Source organism: Pseudopodoces humilis, chromosome 5 (genome assembly GCF_049639895.1).
Source record: "Pseudopodoces humilis isolate 2021_Gansu_Grassland_sample_001 chromosome 5, ASM4963989v1, whole genome shotgun sequence".
Lineage (NCBI taxonomy): Eukaryota > Metazoa > Chordata > Aves > Passeriformes > Paridae > Pseudopodoces > Pseudopodoces humilis.
This window is the reverse complement of record NC_142204.1, coordinates 20477367-20495339: the sequence shown is the minus strand read 5'-3', so window position 1 is coordinate 20495339 and position 17973 is coordinate 20477367. Positions and strand designations below refer to the sequence as shown.

At 41.7% G+C, this 17973-nt stretch overlaps 1 protein-coding gene across 1 annotated transcript in view; it reads left to right on the top strand.

Moving 5' to 3' along the window:
- The window catches only part of NUAK1 (NUAK family kinase 1), a 46560-nt gene that overhangs the window by 14716 nt on the left and 13871 nt on the right, over positions 1-17973 (top strand). The window contains exon 2 of the mRNA XM_005527529.3: positions 8481-8601. Coding sequence (XP_005527586.3) covers positions 8481-8601 — 121 coding nt within the window. The remainder of the gene's footprint in view (positions 1-8480; positions 8602-17973) is intronic.

Genomic DNA, 17973 nt, shown 5'->3' with positions numbered 1-17973 from the left:
TGGAAAGGAGATGGTTACATTTAGAAGTGTATTGAAGAAAATGTAATCAGTCCCTCTTTTCTCCAGGAAGGTGAAGTCTGCACATGATAGGGCCTCTCCCAGGATGCCAGACCTGCCTTGGGCTCCAGTCCTGCCAGGACACAGCTGCAAACATCTTTAAAAACCTGGTCCTGTCAGATATCTGCTTTTCAACAAATCTTCTGCAACCTCTGCTCCTACCACAGCAAATTTGTTTTACTGTGGATCAGGGAGGATTGAAGTGGATGCAGATTTGTGGTAGCATGCTATTGGGACAGTAGGGAGGGGTGAAAAGGGGCAACTTGAGGCATCACTGTGGGAAGCACATCATTATTGCTAGGGATGTTGATTATTTGTAGGATGTTTCTTCTAGAGCTGAACAGTGCTATGGCTTAGGACTTCAGTAATGTGGTGAAAAAACTTTGGGGAAGGGAGAAGTTTTTTAGTATATTTCTGACATAGGTGACTTGAGGCAAGGATTCTCAGCATTAAATGAAGAAAGGTCTGCCAGGGAAATTTGTCAGAGAATGCATGGTGTAAATATGTCAAGCTTTTTATACATAGCGGAGGGTAGTGGGTACCAGACAATGAAAGGATGCAAATTTCCCAGTAAGGCAGTAGTTACTCAGGAAATGTGCTCACAAATCCTGATAACAAGCACCGTATGCGGGGGTGAGGAAAGAAGTGGAGGGTGTGGTATGTTCCTCCTGGCACCCACTTTATATGTGTGCAGTATAAATGTGTTCATCTGGTACCTTCTACTGCTCATAAAAACTTGATTCCATAAACATCTTTCTCTGTGAATAAAGGGGGAACTAGAGAGAATATATAATCCCCTTGCAGAGTGTTAGTGAATAGTTAATTCCTCTTTTCCACTTGGTGAATCGTTATTGATGATATGATAGCAGCAACTATGTCCAGCAAAAAAGGAAAATTAAACCTGAGGTAATTATACCTTCATTCTCCCAGAGACAGTGGCACATTGTGCCTCATCTTGTGCAAATAGAATTTTGATTTGACATTTATCAGAGTGACTCAGGACTTCTAGTGCCTTGGCACAAGAGTGAGTTTCTCTACAAGTAGTGACATCAGCTTTGGTTTTTAGAAATATAATCTGTCTGGTACCTTGTGAAGAGGGGAATGAAACAGGGAAATGCTGATGTTTGCTTTATGCTGTTACCATGCAGAGTGAGGCAGCTGTAAAAAATACCTTTACCTCATACAAGCATGTGGACCTGAGAGGTGCATGGAGGCACGTGCATCCTTGCCCTTTATGTGTGCAGCTGCTGGCTTGCAAGAACAGTAACAGTGTTTTGTCCTTGGTAACATCCATGACATGAACGAACATGTGATGGAACAAAGTAGTGAGCAGAAGCTGAGATTTAAATCAGCAAAGGCTCACTTGGGTGCAGATGGCACCGGTTACTGCTTTGAGCAACTCCCCCGATTACTGCATAGTTTGCCAAATATCAAACAATAGAGTTGGGCTGCTGATAAATAATTAATAAGGATTTTGTTGAATGCTTGTCTCCCAGGCAGTATCACCATGGAGATGATCTGGCTTTTAGGATGTGAAAACTAACAATCTCTGAAACAATGGCATTGTGTCAACCTTACTCTTTCTCTGAAAGGGAGAGCTCTCAGAGATGTGTTAGCACATTGCACAACACCAGGCACTAATTTTGCTTACACTCACAGTGGCCTTTTGTCAACTTTTCAGTGTCTGCATGAAATGTTTCCTATGACCATGCAAAAGCTTGTTCTTAGAATTACATGTCCTTGCATAATGCTCTTTAGTACTGCATCTGGCCCAGGGCTAGAATCTCAAGATTACTTTTTTCAGCAAATGGACACAGCAAAGGTATAATCATGTGGTACGAAGCTTACAGAAAGCAGTCCTCATGAGAATTCCTTTTCAGAACCCTTTGGATGTTTCATTTTCCCTTAGGAATATTTGTCCATGGCTCCTTCTTCCCACCTGGAAGGTCCAGAGGCTAGTCAGACAGTTACTCAGCCCAGCCTTTCCTTTTTCTCCTTTGTGCAACCTCTTGAAGTGCCATTTCAATGCAACTTCATTATCAGCATTCCCCCTCCTTATCATTTGATTGCAGCCACCTCAGGGACCACATAATTTTGCAGCTTTGTTTCTTTTACTCTTGGCTTGGTGATGTCTGGGCCAAGAGCCATAGGCAGAGACTCCCCTGGAAAAAACATTACATGGTGCCAGACTTTATTCTTTCTTTCTTGGCTCTGTGGAGCTGGAGAAAGAACAATGTACCTTTTCTCTCCCCACCCCCAAACATCCTCTGCTCTCCCTTTCTCTTCCTCCCCTGGTTGGTCAACCTATTCTTTACCTCCACACCCCATTGGCACTTGGCACATTGCACTTCCCACCTTGGAGTCTCAAAGAAAGGAAGCAGAGCTGTGAAACTGGCTGGGCTCACCCACTTCCCATTGCTGGGTGGGGATGGATTCAGTCCACAGCTTTCAGAGAGGAGAGGTTTGTGTGTATTTAACCTTCCCCTCCCTCTTCAACCAAAGAAAAGAATTTTTCATAATTTTCTTTAAGCATCTTTTCTGACATGTCACTCAGTGGCAACAAGCTGGTTTCCCTTTCTCAGGGAACTTCACTCTCTGTCCTCATGCTGGCTTTTTGACTCTCTGCAATAGTATTGCAAGAGCCCATTGGAATTTGTTCGCGCATGGGTGGTATGTACAAGTGCTGGAACCAGCTTGAAAGTCACAGCCTCCCTCGGTGGAAAAAAGCAGTTCATATCACACTATGGTCCTAAAAATAGCCTTGGTAGATAATAGAGAGTGGAAGATTGTTTTCAATGGATCTGAATGTACTGCATGCAGAAATTGCTGGGGAAGGGTCAGTAGTTTGTGGCATTTAAGTAGTCAGGCTCAGCTACAGCACTCACCAACTTAAAAATCTGTGACTCTGCCCTGTGGCTAGTTTACCTTTATTTATATTCATACAACTCAGCTGGAAATGAGGCAAACTTAGGTTCATTTGACTAAAACAAACACATGAACCAACTTCCTGAAATCAAATGAAACACATTTTCACTTTGATGAAAATACAGCTCTTTTTTGCTTAGCCGTAAATGATGATGCCAGCAGTGACTCAGCAGACAGGGAGATTGGATATGGAAATGGGCACCTACTGCCTGCCATGCCCATTGCCAGATGTTTAGACCTGGAAATGCTTTTTGGTACACAGTGGTCTTGATAAGGCTCTGTAAAAATAAATTCTACCTGTTTTGCTCTGCTAAGCAGCCAAGAAGCTTGAAAAGGAAGAAGGACATTTCTCTCACAGACAGGACTGAATGTACAGAAACCTTTGCAACCGTCATACTTTTGAAGTATTTATAGATCAAGTCCAGTTATTTGTATGAAACAAAAGCAAGGCAGCATGAAGTGTGTTGGAAAATACTTTATAATCTCTCTACACCAGTTCAGAGAGTGAATATAAATCCTCTTTCCAGCAAATGGAAACCAGTAATTTACTGCAGCCTTGAAGAAAGCAATTTATTTCTCTACACTTCCTGCCCAGCACACTCTGCAAGCTGACTCACGGAGGGATGGGAAGCCAAAAGCTGTGCTCCCTCTTTCCTATCTGCTTCTGGAAGGCAGAGTAGCAGTGAAGCTGGGGGTGTGTGCTTGTGCAGAGCAGCTTGGAAGTGCCTGGCAATATTAGAAGCTCACAACCACTGCCTGTGCCATAGATTTTGGAGAGGGTATTCTCTTTACCTCCTTCTGAGCAGAGACTGGTACCAGAACTGGCAGTGCAGGTGGAGGCAATTTCATCCTATCTCAAATGGTCTTCTCTCCCTCTGACCCCATGTGTGGGACCATGCAGCCATCAGAGTTGCAGAAGACAATGGGGATGGTTTTGGTGCGCACAGCCAGTAATGATCCCCAGAGGGAAACATCACATGGCCTAGTTTTGAGCTGTGACCTTGGTGCTTATGCATGTATTTAACTTCGCATGTGTGAGCTGTCCCACGAAAGTCAATGGCCTGCTCACATGTGTGAAGTTAGGCATGTGCTAAAGTGTTTTGCCAGATGGGATACTGTGTCTATGGGGGCTTTGGGTGAACTTAAACCTGTTTTGTTGGGGTGAGAGGCTTTAGATTTCATTATTAGGAATCTGATACATTACTCTCTCTGAGTGCAAGGTCTTGGAGTTATCTGAAATTCTCATTAAGACAAGAAGCTAGGAAAAATGCAAATTCCTCCACTAGTAATGTCACTAAAAATACTGTAATTAAATTATCTAAGTCTTAAACCCAGTAAAATATATTGAGAAAGTGTGGTAGAGGTATAAGTACAGTGTTTTGAGAGTACCAAAGGGACTAACAGCACTCTCTCTGCAGATACTGAACTGGAATATTTGGAGTAGTTAATGTAGCTGATGTAAAAAAGCATGTTGCTTTTTCTGTACTCTTGATTCATAGGCTGTGACCCTTAATAAATTTTGATGTTGCAAACAGTGAAGCTACTGCTTTCAGAGAAAGCAAGAAAGCAGGCAAGAAAGAAAGCAAGCAGGCAAGAAAGCAAGAAAGAAAAGAACCTTAAGAATGAACAAACAAGTTCTTTCATAAGGGATTTCTCAAGTGACATTATTTCCTATTATGCTGAAGTTATTCAGGTTTATCATGCAGCAGTCCTGTAAGTGCGGTGTAGAAAAATTGAGCCAGCTCTGTCTGGTGTTAAAAACATAAGCACTCTTTGAAAATGTATTTTCTGGAATATATTTCTGAAATAAATAAATTTCATGAAAGAAGTTACATCATTGATATTTTAGAATACCTGGAAGAGAGGCTTGTTTTATGGTCCTATACCATAACATACAGCTAGGGGTCTTATTTTACTCAGAGATATGAAAACAATGAAACATGTAATAAATACCTAGAACATGATAATGACTTGTAATGTTTCCATGAAATACTGAATAAAACCCAGCTGGACTGCTTTCTTGTTTGTCTTGGTTTTTTCACATCAGTAGACTTGAGCCCAAGTATTCTTGCTGACATGGTCTAAGCAAACCGGTGCAGGTGAAAGACTTGACTGGCAGAAATCTGTTTCTTAGAAGGGAAGAGCTGGAATGAGTGCTGTCCTGCTCCACTAATCCTGCTCTGGGATGCCACTGCCAGTGATGGTCTCCTGACACTGATCATTCACTGTTTGGCCTTTCAGACCAGGTCACCAGCAAGGCTGTGCATGGCTGGTAGCCTTTGAAGTCTTGAACTTACCCACTTGGGGATTTTGCAGGCCACCAGGCAGATGGCATGGGGCAAAAAGTATTTGTTGAGATTCCTTTGAACCCTTCACTTTGCTGACACCCTTTTTGAGGAGAAAAATAGCAGTTTGACATGGGAAAAGGTATCATGAAACCATCCTTTTATAACTGGATGGTTTGTTGAATAAGGCACTTCTGAGGTGTGTTGCACAGTTAGGGAGGAAAAGGCAGGCAGCAGTTTCTGAGATGCTACTGTCCTTGTTTCCTTTAGGAGTCATGTTGCCTTTCTGTTTTGATTTCCTCATCTCCTGAAAGTGGATAAATTGTGCTGTTTCACCAGTTGCTTATCAAGGTTTAACTAATAAATGGCTTATGTGCTGTGTAAATAGACAGTGATACTATTTTGTTAGTGCATATGCATAAACCTCTGTTACGTGTGAGTGCTTGTACTGGTAACATCCAAGGGGCACTGCCTCCCATGCAGCGCTCTTGCTGTTTGTCAGGATTGCAGGGGGTGGGCTGACAGTGGCCAGATGGATTCTTAGAGCTGTCCTGGCTCCATTGACACCACTGGAGTAAAGATATTTCATACCTGTCAATTGTCTTTCCTTGTTTCCAAATGCCGGTCACTCTGATCTGAAGGAGCTGAGTGAGGGAAGAGAAAGTCTTGAATGTTAAAACCCAAGAGATGTATTCAGCATATATTCTTTCCTTGTACTGGGATGAGATGTTGCAGCCTGGATGTCACTGACAAAATCCCAAGTACTTTGTCTGGACTGTTGAATTCTACCCCTGCAGCTGGGAAATGATGCTTTCAGGAGAGCTTAAGTACCGTCTTTGAAATTTGGGTAAACTTTTAGGAATAGCCTTTATAAATTAAGGTGCATTAATTTTCAGCATGGCTTGTGAGACTGTAAGCTCTCTGATCTTGTTAAAAAATATGTTCCCAGGCAACACAGCTGCTTGTGAAGATGTGTAAAATATATTAGAATGTTGATCCAAACATATATTTACAAAGTGCCACCACACTTCTCAATCATGTTTGCATTTTTGTATCTAAAAATATGTTTTCTTATACACAATGATTCCACAGAGGCCAGTTGCAGTAATTATGGGTAGATGTGCAAAAGTCCTCTCTTTGAAGCACACAGTCAAGTTATCAGGAGATTGGCATGTCCTCTGCGCTGCTGTTATTACTTTACCAGCCATGAATGGGGAAGAATTTGCTCCCCGTTGTATATTTTGACAATGAAACCCTTCTTAAATTCTTCCTCAGAGCCAAGTACAAGGCTGTCATAATAAAAAATATGTTTTTACCCATGTCTATATTTATTTCTTCCAGGAATGCACATACTGCTCCAAGAGCCACCCACATCCTTCTGTATACAGGGTGTATTTGCATTTGCAGTCAGTCCGAGTGCAAACGTGGGTAGGGGAAAAATCCAATGTCATCTTTAGAGTTGGTTGCTTTTTCCATCTCTAGAATTACTTGGAGGCTATCTTGGTCACTCATTCAATTAAGATCTGTTGTATTACCTTTTCTAGAAATATGTACCATGTAAATAAGACCTATATACTATAGCTCTGTTGTTACTTTTAAAATCTCTATTCCAAATGTTTGGGTCAAGAGGAAAAAAAATAGTTTTGGTTTTAACATGCAAATTGTTTTGTCCCTTGACTTCTTTTTGTTCTGCTGTCCCAAAGTAGGGGAGCATTTGAGCAAGAGCTTAATGTTAAGCACGTGCGGCAATCCTTGGGAATTCAAGGGGATGGGGCGTGTGCTTAATGTTTTTTTGAACAATGTTGCTTTTCAGAGTTGAAGGCTTTGTAGGAAACCTGATCCTTTAAACTGGCTCCTGTTTATGTACATTTCAATTTTATAATATCGTAAGTTTTTCTCTTCTTTCTTCAATATCCTCAATGCTACATCATATAATGAAAGCAATACTGGTCATGCCACTTACAATTACTGAAGTAGGCAGTGAATTTTTTTTTTTCTAGAGTAACTGGGGAAATAATGTAAATCGTAGACTTATAAATGTTTTCCCAGGAGAAGTCCACAGTAGTTGGCTGCAAAGAATGACACAAGTTTGGTTTACCCTTAAAAGGGTGGTCATCTCAGCAGGTCAGTGATGTTTTTCAAAGATGTATTGCTGATTTTAAGATAGCTGATAATTTATTCCCTGAACCCTAGCTTAAAAAAACAATGCAGGGTAAATATTGAATATAATAAAGGCCATTCTGCCATTCAGTATGCACAATGCCCTCACCTTCCCTCTCCTACCAGCTTCTCTGCATTGTCTTCTGCATTTCTCACAGGGCATGAGATGACCTCCATGATTATTTATGAGGGTGTTCAGATAAGCCCTTTTTTCACAGGCAACACACATGCACACTGGACTCACAAGTACTGTTATAATTTGAATTTATATTGCAAGTTCAGCTATCACTTCCTCTGTTCCCACCCTGCCTTTTGGAAAGATATCCAGTCACATGATTTGCTTGTTAAAAAAGCTTGCTGATTGAGGAAGGATGCAGGAAGGATATGTTTTTGCAGTGATTGCATAAGTGTTGTGTAGGACCTGAAGCCTTGAGTTTATATGAGGACGAGCTTAGATGGGAATTTCAAAGATTTATTTCTTCTGATTTTTGAATAAGTTGTAACTCTTAGACAGTTTGCCTGCTTTAAAGAACCATGGACTAACCTGTGTTAATGGGATCCTTTATATATTAACATGGATATCAATACATAATTGGCACCCTGGATTCCCTGCCTCTGTTCCATCAGAGATCTCAATGTTTTTCCAGAGAAATTGTCTCATAAGTTTCTTTTTAAAATTGTCAAATGCAATTTTGTCTCAGCAAATGTACTTCCCATCAAAGTCTCTTGCAGAGTTTTGTCATTCACATAAGCACATTTGCATGTACTTAGGCTAGCCCAGAGATCTTTCCAAATGACACTGTGCTCCCCCTCAGTGAAGTCCTAAGACCTGAAGAGCCCAAAACTTCATGTCACCCATTACTCTAATGAGAGTGTATTTATTGCTATACAGTGAGGGAGCTGGAGCATGGAGGTTTGTATTTTAAAGGTTTGTTTTGGTCATTCCACATTCTGCCAACATCTAACATCTGTATTTATTTTTTGAACTCTTCTTAGTGGATTTGATGCATCTGTTCAGTTCCAAGAATAATGCTTGATTTCCTGAATTTATAGGTTGCAATAAAATCCATTCGTAAGGACAAAATTAAGGATGAACAAGATATGGTTCACATCAGACGGGAGATTGAGATCATGTCATCCCTCAGCCACCCTCATATCATCACCATATATGAAGGTTAGTGAATGTGATTTTCCTCTCTGACTGCTCTGTTACGTTCTTGCAGACCTGATGTTCATGTTTCTTGAGATCGTGCACCAAACCATCCCCTACTCCTTGTGTAACCTATCCCTTACCAACGAGACTGCCTTGAGCACTGCCTTCTCTCTGAGCTAACAGTGTTTCACAGATGCATAAACCTGTGCTTGGAAGAGCTTCTTCTTGTGTGAGTTCACTGTGTCAATCGCAGGCGGGAGATGGTTGCATGTATCACATCATGTCCTTGCTCCCACTGCACAGTTCAGTTTCATTTCATCCTCACTCATGAACCAGCCTGATGTCTGTTTCTTTTCCCAGTCCCTGAGCCAGTCCTCGTTTGCTTTATTTTCCCTGGACTGCAAGGACCGCTCTTATCTGCTCTAGGACTTTGGTCCTCCTTTACCTGCCAGTTCAAGTTGCTAGTTCTGTCATTGCAGCTTTTCCCCCCGAATCCCAGCATCCGCTTCCTGTCCACCTCTGCACACTTTTCCTGTCAGTCTGGTGGCTGACTTCCTATTCCTGTTTCCTTATCCTGTCTTCTTCCTCTACCTCCTTTCTTCCTGGGACACAGCTAGGAAGATTTGCCAGTTTGTTTATGTCGCAGCAGTAGCTGGGCGGGTCAGGCGATGTGCATGGTAAAAGATACCAGCCAAGGGTCTGTTGCTGCAGGGAGGGAGGCTGCATGTTGAACCTGGGATATAGATTCCAGAGGTTCAGAGGGGCCTGGGTCAGGCAGCCTTGTCCCTGGGGATCACCCCTTTTCCTCTTTGAAGAATAGGAAGCCTGCATGTAGCCCTACACATTTCCATAGCCATGAGGTAAATGCAGAAGGTGATGAGATGTGTATGGCAGCTCTGCTCTGAGAGTTGATATGGCTGATTAAAACAAGGGCTGTCTTGGCGTACTGTTACACTATCACATATTGAGTTATTCAAAAGCATGTTCTTGTAGTTGAAAAGAGATGAGTATCTGTCTTTTTATTGAATAAACTCATAAAAGGATCTGGGAACAGAAAAGGGGAGGGATACTGCATCAGCATGTGGGCTGCAAATGGAACAAAAGTTACTTCAAATGTGGATGGGAGCTTAAGAAGAAAAAAATATTAAACATGCTGTGGTTCTTTGACCAATTGCCCTTCTCATCCTTAATTTAAATAGTTTTTACTGAATTAAAATATTTGTAAAAGTGAAAAAGATTACAGCATTTTTAGGAAGCAGACACTAAGTCTTGTGGGAGCAAAACTTCCCTGTCTGGCCCTGCAGAGGGAGGAGCAGTGCTTCTGCAGCAGAGCCAGTTGAGCTCCATGATGGAGAATTCATCTTGTCTGAGGAGGATGAGCACGTATATCAGTTCTGGTGTGTTTTCCAAGGGGTCAGAGTCACTATTTGGCCTGTAGCAGCCAATGCTGTAACTTAGATATGGTAGGATTGGGAAGATGTGTGGTTGTGCAGCTAAACACACAGGAGCTGCCCAGAGGTGAGCGTGTGAGATCAGGGGCCCTTGAGTGTGTGCTTCACTTGAAGCTGAAGAGTACTTGTTGTGAAGTTAAGGGACTATGTCAAGGACTGAAGTATTTGTATCCTCTCAAAGTTGGATTTTAGACACATAGCTATTCTTCTTGAGTGATGCATGAAGAGTGATAATATTGCTGTCCCCTGACACAAAATGTTGAAGTCAGTAAATTCTAAGAGATGGGCTTAATCTCACCAAAAGGAAGCAATCCAACATTTCTGCAGTTGGTGCGTGCTACAAGTCTAGTGTCCCTCTCTAGTCAGGAGAGTTCAGCATCTTCACAGGGTGGTTGGCTCTGTCCTGGGAGACGTTTTTCTCAGATGAGTGGGATAAATGACATATTGGAGGCTCCTGTTGGAGTCTGGCTGACTAACTTGGATCAGATGCTTAACTTTAAAACAGGAGCCACCCTAGAGATATTTTACTCCTATCTCACAAATTTTTACTGTAGGTTTCCAGACTGCCACTGCACATCTGACAGCTCTCTCTGTAGGTGCCAGGTTGCATAGATACACTTAGCATGGACAGTGATGGATGTCCCTGTAATAATCTTTGAAAGCTCTTTGTATTGCATTTACAAACATGTGTTTTCCTTAAGTAGGATTTTGTTTAGGTATCCTTTTGACCTTCCTGCTAATAGTGATTAACCTCTGAATTTGTCTCCTTGATGTAAACACAACCTTATCTTTTTTACTGATACCAAGGAAATTCAGATGTGTGGAAATCAAGCTTTCCAGTTTAGAGGTACTTCTTTGTAACCTAATCATGAGGCATGTACCTTGCCCATTACTGCCAGGGCAGATGCACAGTTGTGACTAAAATTCCATCCTCTCAGCAGGGCTGTAATTGGCAATCTGTTGAGTGGGGTTGTGAGGGAAGTGCTCTTTAAGTGACTTTAAACTCCTTGAAAGGGACTGGATAAATGAAGTCGGCTTTGCTGGCAGTATTCTGATTTCACCACTAAATTTTAATTTTTAGAATAATGCCTCTGTCCATTCATCTGTCTGTCTCTCCCCTACCCCTCGCCCTTCCTTTGCCCTGTTGCTTTTTTGCCTTGAAAACTCCAGGATTTTATATTAAAGTCTTTGACAGCTAACATATTTTTCCAGGGGTAGCTTGAGTGCAAAATCTACCTCATCTGGCAATACTTTATAAAAGTTAAACCAGGGAAGGAACATTCTGCAAACATTTAAACACATGTTGGGCCAATCATGAGCATGAAGTTACACTTGGTACATTTAGGAGTGAGCTCTTGAGTCTTTGTAGTGTGAAATGCAGTTGTCTGTGTGACTGTTTCTGTGCTGAAAGAGTTGTCCTTGGTCAGCATAGCCGTACAGAAAAGTCTGCCCTTTTGCAAAATGCACTTAGAGGTCAACAGACTTAGCTAACATGTTTGTAGAAATAGTTTACTGAAGATCTTCTTTGGAGGATAAATAAACATTAGGATCAAAATTGGATACCATTGGAACATGATGGCATTAACTGAAGGAAAGTGTGTGCTGAAGTGCTCTGCTGAATTGGGGCCAGGATGCTTATTAGGAGTGCTGTACCCTTTGCATTAGCAAGACACAAAATATGGATCTCCCAAGTAAGATGCACTTCTTACTTCTTTTTTACCTAGGTTGCATTTTTGGTACTCTGCAGAAAAAGCAGAGAAATTCTCCATCATGTGTCTGCAAGTCCACAGTGGCTTGAGCTGGGGTGCATGTTTAATCAGGAGACTGGTTCAACTCTACCTTCAAACCCCAAAGGCAATAGGAGATAATCTGACAGCCTGTAACAGCAGTGGTGTGGTATTCCAGGGTACTCACTGCACTGGCCAAATACATGTTCAGTCTCACATTTTGTGTCAGTCAAGTCACCAGCCATATCATCAGCAAAGCCAGCTGCACTGTCAGAAATCTGCCTGTGTGGCAGCTGCTAAGGTGTGTGGACATGAGCCATTGCTGAGGAGCTGCATCCCTCCAGCAGCACTGGCTCAGACAAGTGTTTTCCACCATCAGCTGCATGTGGACCTCAGGGTGGGGCAGCAGCCAGATGCCAGGGTGGCAAAACAGTCACCTATCTCAGGCTGTGACCTGAGTTCAGAGCAATCCCAGCCTGTCTCAGCCTTCACTATCTCCTGATTTTCAGACATAATCAAAACAAACTTTGGTGCCTAATGACCCCACCCCTTCTGTGTCCAAAACACCTGAAAAAGCCACAAGTCCCTTCAAACATCACGTGCATGACTGGGCTTTATTCAAGAATGCTGGATGTTGGAAAGCTGAAATGACTCCTTTTTTTTGGCCAAGAGAAAGTACTTCAGCAGTGATACTGCTTAACCACATTTCTAATTGATTTCCTCTAATTATGTAGACTTTTGACTTTCGAGTGCTTTATTGCCATTGTTTTCAGTTGATAACATCCAAGAACATCAAGCAGTATTTCCATTGTCTGGAGATACTTATGAAACAAGAATAAACAAACTTAACTCCTTAGTTACTGTACGCCAGCTTTATGAATTTCCTGTCATTCAGGGTGATCACCTAAACAGCACTTCATCGGACATGACATCAACTCAAATGTGTGAGATCATGGGCAGGTCCAGTTTAAATGTCAGACCAGTTGCCAGCAGTGATGAAATTTATTTCTATCTTCCCATTTACACAGTCCTACCATGGCAATATAAATATTTGCTTCTCTGAAGTTCCTCGACAGTGTAAATCATAATTTAAATAAAGGGAAGTTAGCTCTTGTATTCTTTGCTGAAACAAAGACAATTAGTGTAACATATTATTGTGGCCAAATTAGCAGCTGTCATTTTTCCTTCCTTTTAAAGAGCAAACCATCATAATCTGCATATCCTCAGTCTTGCTCAATGAGAAGCAATCTCACCAAGGATAATAGTTCCCATTCTGATTAATCTCCTCACTGGGGAGTAAATTATAGCATGCCATCTGATTTAAAGAGATTATTGCAGGATCTTAACTACATTCCTTTAATTTAAAATGAAATGCAACTTGGCTGAATAAGGCAATAATTCAGGAAAACAATTTAACACAAGCTTAGCATTAAAACACATACTTTATATATTGATATCTTCAATTATAATTAAGCAAATGCATAAATTTATGTGCATGCATATAAGTGGTTTTCTCATTGGACTTGGGATATTTTCATGTCTGCTATGTGCCCTGTTAAAAACAGTAACAAAATACTACTACTACTAAAAAACCAACTAAACAAAAATTGTGCCAAGGGGCTGTAAAACAGTCAAAAACACAAAAGCTGAATCAAGCTGAATTTCTAAGGTAAAAGACAGTTTTCAGTACTTGCATGACTTTTTGAAGAATAATTCAAGGTTTATTACACAAGTGAGGTAATTGGGTCATACATGAATTTTCTGAATGAAAAGGTTATTCTAGTCTGCATCTCCAAAATTAAAAACAAACTCGCTTGTTCTTTTGATTTGGCTGACCTTTAATAAAAGAGCATTTTGTAGCAGTGGAAAGGTACTTCTGTCTGCGGCTGTTAGGAGAGTAATAAAAATACCACTGAATGGAAAGACACCAGATGGAAGGAATGTCAACATACTGGAACTAATTTAGGAGATTGCTCTGATAGAGAGCAAAGGCATGAGGAGAATTCAAATGGTTCCAGTGCAAAGAGATTGGCCGCCCCTCTTAAACTAACAAACTAAAATCCTTACCCCAGGGTTACATGTAAACGAAATGGAATCAGCCCACAAGGAGGTAGTCCTTTGAGGTGGGGGGAAAGAATCCACCCCCCTCAGCACTCACTCTGACTTCAGTGTTCTATGAACTTGGAGGAAGAGCAAAAGCCTTCTGCTTTTTTTGATTTTGGTAGTAAGACAGTCCAGAGTGAACTGTTCTAATAGAGAGGTGTACAGTGTACCATCAAATATTTCTGTCTGATGTTTCCAAAACCATGCCCATCTGGGCTTTCAACAATTTTAGGGTGAATCACTTCTCTGCAGTGAAAAAATGTAGTGAGTATGTTCATTTGGTGTCAGACTTGAGTTTCAGAAGAGGTGACTTTGGTATAGCTAGATCTAGGGAAGAATTTGGCAGTAGGGTTGAAAAGAAGAGTGCTGATGAGCAAGAGGTCAACCAGCGCTATTTGGAAAATAGAAAGCTGTAGATAGAAGCCTCTAAATATAAATAAGTGGAGAGATTATATGCAGGAACTATTACTATAGTAGAACAACCTGCAAAAGAGGGACAGATTGTTCACATTACAAAATGTACTTTGTCTCAGATATGTCTTTGATAGTGAGAAGTGAAATTCTTTCCCAATTTCACATTTATGTTCTTCAAGGAACTTTGAAGTCAGCAGATTTGGTTTCAATTATGAGCCTGGAGGTATAGACTTTTTCTCTGTCACTTTTAAAAAAGAAACAAACACATGAGCGTTAAGGGTGGGGTTTAAAGAAAAGTAAGAAATTTTTGACCACTGTATCTTAAGCACCCTTTGCTGCTTGGGTTCCCAAGGCTTTTGGGGTGACCAGACCAAAGCCAAGCAAGCTTGTAGCCCCCTGGGAAATGCTGTTTCTCCACGTTGCTGTGGCCAATGTCCTAGTCCTTTGCTCATCTCCTGGGGATACAGTCACATTGTTCCTCACAATTTGAGGTTCATGCTGTTCCTGCTCCTGATTCCTGATGTGCTCTCACACTGTTGTCCCTGTTTCCTCCCCTGTGGCCACTCTAAGTGCAGTCATCTCCACAGTCAGTCCTTCAACTGGCAGGCTCTGTCTGCTAAGGAGTAGTAGTGATCTGCAAGCACTACTCTACAGCAGCCCTTGACCACTATGGCTGAGGCAGTGCAGCAGCCCTCCCACCACATCAAGGTCTTGCTGCAGCTCTCAGAGTAACTCAGCTTGCAGAGTGGTGAAAATAAAACAGTGGCTCAGAAAGGAATGATGCACAGCTGGTAGCAAGCATTTCTCCTGCTGCTGTCCCCTCTAAGAGGTGAAACTCATGCCTTGTATCTAAGCAACCCCCCTGTCTTGATTCTTAATTGACAGGCCATCTCCCCTGCTATCTATGTGTGACAGTTCTCCACTTATCTAATTTGGCCAGCCATTTACAGAGCACTGATGGTTTAAAAAAAGCTAAAGCAGCCCCACCTTATTCATACATGGCTTCCTTCCCTTGACCTTGCTTGGGGCTGAGGAGCAGGCTTGTATGACATGGCTGTCCCAAAAGTAGGAAGCTTTGGGAGGTTCCTGGGGTTCAGCATCCTGCCAAAGCCATGCTTCTCTGCTGGCAGTAGGTGCAGCCAGGGTTCAGGCACACTTCTAGGTGGGGGTGAGTTTAAGAATGAATATGCAGTAGGATGGCAGGTAATAAATCATCTGCAGTAAAAACAGAGTGAACCAAGCAGTCCCAGAAGCTATATGGAGGCAACCCATCCGTCATCAGTCCACAGGTTACAGCCCAGGTGCTAACAGGGCAGTGTATTTATTACCCCATTATTCTTTGCAGTAAGTCAATACAGCCTTTAATTAATGCCCTCCTGTCTTCCCCCATCCATTGGCCACAAGGCTTTCTTGAGCGTATGTTTATAAAACTGCATGCTGTGCTCAGAAGGGAAATTCAGAAGTGCCTGTGAAAACGTGCCTGAAGTGAAGAAATGAAGAAGTGAAACCTGCCTGACATCCTAAATACTATTGTGAAAATTCATGGTGTACTTGGCTGATGGTGTGAGACTTGCCAGAATACCACCTTGTCATTTGCCTGATAGCCTTGACCACTGAATTCCTCTTTAAGGCTGTGTGTGTGCACAGACATAAATTCCACTGCCTTTCAGCCTCCTCTTCTTCAGCTGCAGCTCTCATTTTAGACTTCTTTGTCTGCTATTCAGTTCCCTCTCTGCAGGAAGGAGCAGTGTGCCCACTCCTGACGTTCAGCTGATATGGTGGAGGTGCTCTGACATGAAATGACGTAGTTGTTAAAAAATACCTCCGTATTCACCTCTGCTCCTGGGTGGAGAAACAAATTGCTGTTTAATTCTGTAATTGTTCAGCTGTGGTGATGCTGAGGAGGCCTCTGTAATGTCACCTAAGTTCAAGGATAGCTTCCATCTCAAAATTCTCCCTCATGAAGAAGAATGTGCCAGTAAACTGAAAGCCAAATACGAGTTCCTGGAACAATACTGTTCTCATTGTTTCTAGTGTGGCCTTGTGACAAAAATTTGAAATTTGGAACAGGGGTTTACGCTTTCCTAAATTCAGCTTGATGGTAGTATCTCAGTTTCCTAGAGGGTGTAAGAGAAAATTTGAAATGGAAAGTATCTTTGAATGCACATTCCTCCAAATCAAATGCTTTCCACCTCATTTCTGTAGAAATATTAGAAAATACATCTGGATGAGGACTTGAATTAATATGGTGAATTTGAGTCTAAAAAACTTAGATTTTAGAATTTAAAACTTCAGAACATCAAGGACGATTTGAGAAAACTCTTTGGACTGTGTAATGAAGACAGAACTAATAAAAACACAGCCTGGAAGAATGCTCTATCGTGGCAGGGCTGCTATTGCTGTTATTGTCATCAGCAGCACCAAACACCTGGTGGGGCATCAGCTTTTGGGGGAGTGGAGCAAGAAGAGCCAAGAACAAATGTGCCTCTGAGCTGAGGGTGGTCCTCAGTTGGAAATGCTTGGGATGTGCATTCCCATGAAAGTGCACTGAGATGGTTTGTGCCATGTGGCAACTTCACCTGTATGTGTGTGATACAGTAACGCCAAGCTCATGGAATCAGATGGGGTTCTGGGGGAATTTTGCTGTTGTTGTGTGATTTATTGTTTATAAATCAGATCTCTTATATAAGAGCATTTTCAGTGATTTGTCTCAACTTACTAAAACTATTTCTTTTTGCCTTTTTGAACAAGCCTGTACCTAACAAGCCTTTCCAAGCTTAGAGAAGCGAATGTGTGCATTACTGTTTTATTGGTAACACATCACAGCACTTCCCTGTGTGACACAGGGCATGTTCAGTTTTTCCCAGACAGTATCAGTCTGTCATTCTTGGAGAGGATACTGTATGTATAATCAATCCAGAGACAGCTTTTCCAGTTTCCGAAGTTTATTGCTAATGAGGATGCACATAGGATGTAATCGCTGGCAGAAGCCTCTGCTTCAGGGTACAGTGAGGCCAGCAGACAAGTAAGCAGCCAATTTTATCTGGCTGTTTGCTCTCCCTTTTATCAGAGCTGTTTGGCTGGGGTTCAGGGGTGTTAGAGGGAACTGCAGAGGTTTTGGCTCATAGATTTGAGTGACAAGGTGTGAGAGGACATGAGACAAAGCCTAAGAGAAGCAAATATCTGTGTGTTAAGAGAGGCAGCTTTGCATTTCACTGCAAAAGCTGAAGCTTAATTCTGGGGTTTTTTTTAATCACCAAAGACTACTGGCTGAGCTTTGATAAAGAGATATAGGAAGGCATCATTACATTAGGGCTGGTCAAAACTAGCATCTATTTGTAATAAACCCTTTAACCTCATGAATTTGTATATGCCTTGCTGCCTGTATGACCAGTGCTTAAAGATAGAAAATCGATAAAAAGATAAAAAGGATAAAAAGAAAAAAGGTAGAATATCTTCTAGATAAAAAGAAAAGGATAGAAAAAGAAAAGAAAAATCACCATGTTTTCATATAGCAGTGGTTATTTGTGGCAGGTGCAGGAAGTTTCCAGTGGGTTGCAGTGGATTTTCGCTGACAAAAGAGAAGAACTATTTAGCAGCCAGCAATTCCAGGCTATTAACAGCCTGCTTTACTAGATTGAATATTAGTTATCTGTCACTCACAGTGAAGTCCTTGACAGCATGTGACACAGCGTACT